The 3,234-nt window shown below is 44.3% G+C and overlaps 1 protein-coding gene across 1 annotated transcript; it reads right to left on the bottom strand.

Annotated features, from left to right (window-relative positions):
* Positions 1 to 2,502: 2,502 nt before the first annotated feature.
* Positions 2,503 to 3,028, bottom strand: LOC144819937 (small ribosomal subunit protein eS10). The gene has a single exon (XM_078677636.1). The coding sequence runs from the start codon at positions 2,998 to 3,000 to the stop codon at positions 2,503 to 2,505; it is 498 nt and encodes a 165-aa protein (XP_078533762.1). The 5' UTR covers positions 3,001 to 3,028.
* Positions 3,029 to 3,234: the final 206 nt, after the last annotated feature.

The following is a 3,234-nucleotide window of genomic DNA, read 5'->3' as shown; positions in this document are numbered from 1 at the left end:
TTAATTATTTTTACGTTTGGTAGTTCTAAAAGCTGTATATTGTATTAATTTTCAATATTCCCAAATTAATAACTGGATTTCTGTGAAAAAGACATCCTTTTTGACCTGATTACCCGCATTTGTTTTGTTTGATGCTGGTGGGAACTGACTCTGACTGCGCCCAGGGCTCTGCTTACCAGACCCAAGGGTTGTGCTCTGATTATAAGGATATGCAAATTAGTTGTAATCATAATTGGTACTGACGGCCTAGCTGTGAGTCCCTACTATGTAATAGGGCTTATTGGTCTAGATGTCCAGTAGACTTAATGCACTTAAGTGTGCACTACTGTGGTGCCTTTTGTTATTTCAGGCTGCCTTTACCTTAAACGTACATTCAAATTCAACTTTTGAATTTGAATGCCTCAGACTACCTTATTTGTTACATATAAGTCACCTCTAAGGTCTCCCCTAAGTGCCCCAGTGGTAAGTTGCAGTATAGCTATAAACAGGTACATTATACAGATGGTTGATAAGCCCTGGTGAGGGGAAAACTGCAAATTCTGTGTTTCCCCATTGTAGTGGATGGTTCCATATGGTAACATTGTGATCCTTTATTTAAGTATAAATATTACCAGGGAGCTCCTAAAAATATAATTCAAGGTATCTAATTAATAGTTTAGAAACATCCAACAACTTGCCACTGTTAGATTTATAATAACTATTACAGAAAATAATGTATTAAACTTCCTTTTCTGGGAGACAAAATCCAGCTTTCTCGCTGCCCTCTCCTGTTAGCAAGCTTTTCCCAGGCTGAGCCAGAGCTGCTTGATGAGATGGGACATGTCCTGTCAGAGAAAAAAATTGATTTCCTGTGGGTGGAGAACTTGAGCTGCAGAAGCCAAAAGGCAGGAATGGGGTGGGGGAGCCAAACTGGTCTTCAAAGGGAGAATGGCAGTTTGGGACCAACATAGGCTGCCCCCCACATCCTGCACCCCCAGCAACACAGGAGCCTCAGTAATTAGATCAGTAAGGGGGTTGGAAGGGGTGTGTTAGTGAATCTAGTGGGCCAGATCTGACCTCAGAGGAGAAGAATTCTCCATGTTGGATTTTGAGAGAATGATGCTTTCTGGGTCAAGAATATGGCACACTTTGGAGGAAGTGGTAATACACCTGGGTCGCACCCTGCATCCCATTGGTCAGGGGTGCCCCCCTGCTTGACTCTCAAAAACTATGTATAAATATTGGAGAGCTGCATTTCATCTTAGATTTGCCGTTTGAAGCTACAAGGAGTAGAAGTACTGTCCCATTGGAATCTGGATCGGCACCCAAAGGACTGCACTCTGAAGGACTGCACCTGCTGCACAATCTGGTAATACACCTCTAAGGACTTTGCCTTGCTCAAGGATTAAGGAGTAGACTACCTGTAAGCTACAGGTTAGCAGAGTCCACCTGCATCATCTCCACCAAGAGTCCCCATCCTGGAGTAAACCCAAAGGACTTTTGATGATTTGGCCAGATGCGTTGTGGAAATTGTAGTCCAGACATCCCATGGATTATCTAGGAGATTCCAGACCCTTAGATTTATGTTTTGGACACGTTGAACCCTGGAAGAAGAACCAGAGGTTTGGTCAAATATGGGAACTTTTTTGTCAAAAGCTCCATAAGGTGACTAACTCAACGTCGAGAGTCAAGTTGGCTACCTTCAACCTTCAACAGTGATGCAGCCTGGATTTTAGGTTCATCCCCTTGAAAGCTCTGGAGCTCAGACTTCCTTACTAAGGTCTAGCGGAAAAGCAATCAGACAACGTTGCATCAAAATTGGCCCGATGGATGGGACCACTCAACGTCGAGAGGAAAATCCTCCACAATACATTTCTAAGTCCGAAGGTAACATTTCGACCGAGGCCTACCTCTTAGTGTGTCCCACCAGGGCTCCATTGCAGTTGGCCTCAAACTTTGACTTTGTCCCGGTCAACTGCGACCAGATGTCCCAAAGTGGTGCTACAGGTTTGTATGCACTAGAAAGAGTTTGTACTTAAAAAATTGATATCTCTGGTTCCCTACATTGGATTTTTTTCATTTTGATGTCTGTTTGTTCATAAAGATACATTCTATTTTTTATAAATTGGAGTTGGATTTTTATTGTGTGTTATGTCTTACTTATTTAATATATTGGTGATTTTAAATGCTTTACACGCCTGTCTCCTAAGATACGCCTGTCTGCTTGTTGCCAGATACCAAGGGTTGAGCAAGGGAATAATTTATTGAGGCCTTGACTGACCCTTTTATTGTGTTTGTGGTCTTATTAAATGTATATCTTCAGTATTTGTGAAGAGCGAACAATTACCTGAAGGTGTCAAGGCGCTGGGGGCCATCGGGAAGAATAAGCGAGCTACTGCCCAGAGTCACATGGTGCTGGGCAGACCCCTGCCGCCAGAGCCGGGGATCAAACCTTGATCCCCAGCAACCAGCATCAGTCACCATGGCCGCTGCGCCACAACTCTTACACAAATCCAAGAGAATTTATTCAGGAGGCTGGCCACGTCCACGACCAAATCCACGGCGAAACTGGAACTCTGTAGCTGCTCCAGCACCAGCTTCTGCCTTTTTGTCAGCACCAGGAGGAGCAGTAGTGTGTCTGTAATTGTCTCTATCAGCCTCACCACGGTTGAGACGAGCAGGGCGCTCACCTTCAAGACCTTTGGGCCTTGGTCTGCCAGTCTCTGGGCGGTTTCTGCGCAGGTTAGCTGGTACAATTTCAGGGGGCAGATGCAGGAAGTCTCTTAGGTACTGGATGCCCTCATTGGTCAGATACCAGTAGAAATGCCTCCAGGCAAACTGCTCCTTCACGTAACCACGTGATTTTAGAGACTGCATGGCCTTCATGACATGTAGGTTGGGAATATTCTTGTCAGCCAGCTCAGGATGCTTGGGCATATGGACATCTTTCTTAGCCACCATCACTCCCTCCTTGAACAGGAGCTCATAGATAGAGATTCGGTTCTTCTTGGGCATGAACATCTCTGTGGCTGCTTGTGGGCCTGGAGCAGAAAAGGAACTCTTACACATCTCTTACTACTGGTAAGTCACTACTAATCACTACTAATAATCCACTATCCGACAATTCCCATTTATCTTTTTATGATGCAGCAAATGATACCCATTTTAGCTAGCATCTGAGATGAAGATAGCAAATAAGAGTGGTACCAGAATATCCCCTTGCTTCAGCCCATTAGCAGTTAGTATTTCTTTGAT

Source organism: Lissotriton helveticus, chromosome 2_1 (assembly GCF_964261635.1).
Source record: "Lissotriton helveticus chromosome 2_1, aLisHel1.1, whole genome shotgun sequence".
In the NCBI taxonomy this organism is placed as follows: Eukaryota; Metazoa; Chordata; class Amphibia; order Caudata; family Salamandridae; genus Lissotriton; species Lissotriton helveticus.
The sequence above is the reverse complement of the archived record's forward strand: the minus strand, read 5'-3'. Positions and strand labels throughout refer to the sequence as shown.

What these genes read in the sequence shown, in the direction of transcription:
- LOC144819937 (XM_078677636.1), bottom strand. Translation starts at nt 3,000, where the DNA reads ATGTTCATGCCCAAGAAGAACCGAATCTCTATCTATGAGCTCCTGTTC.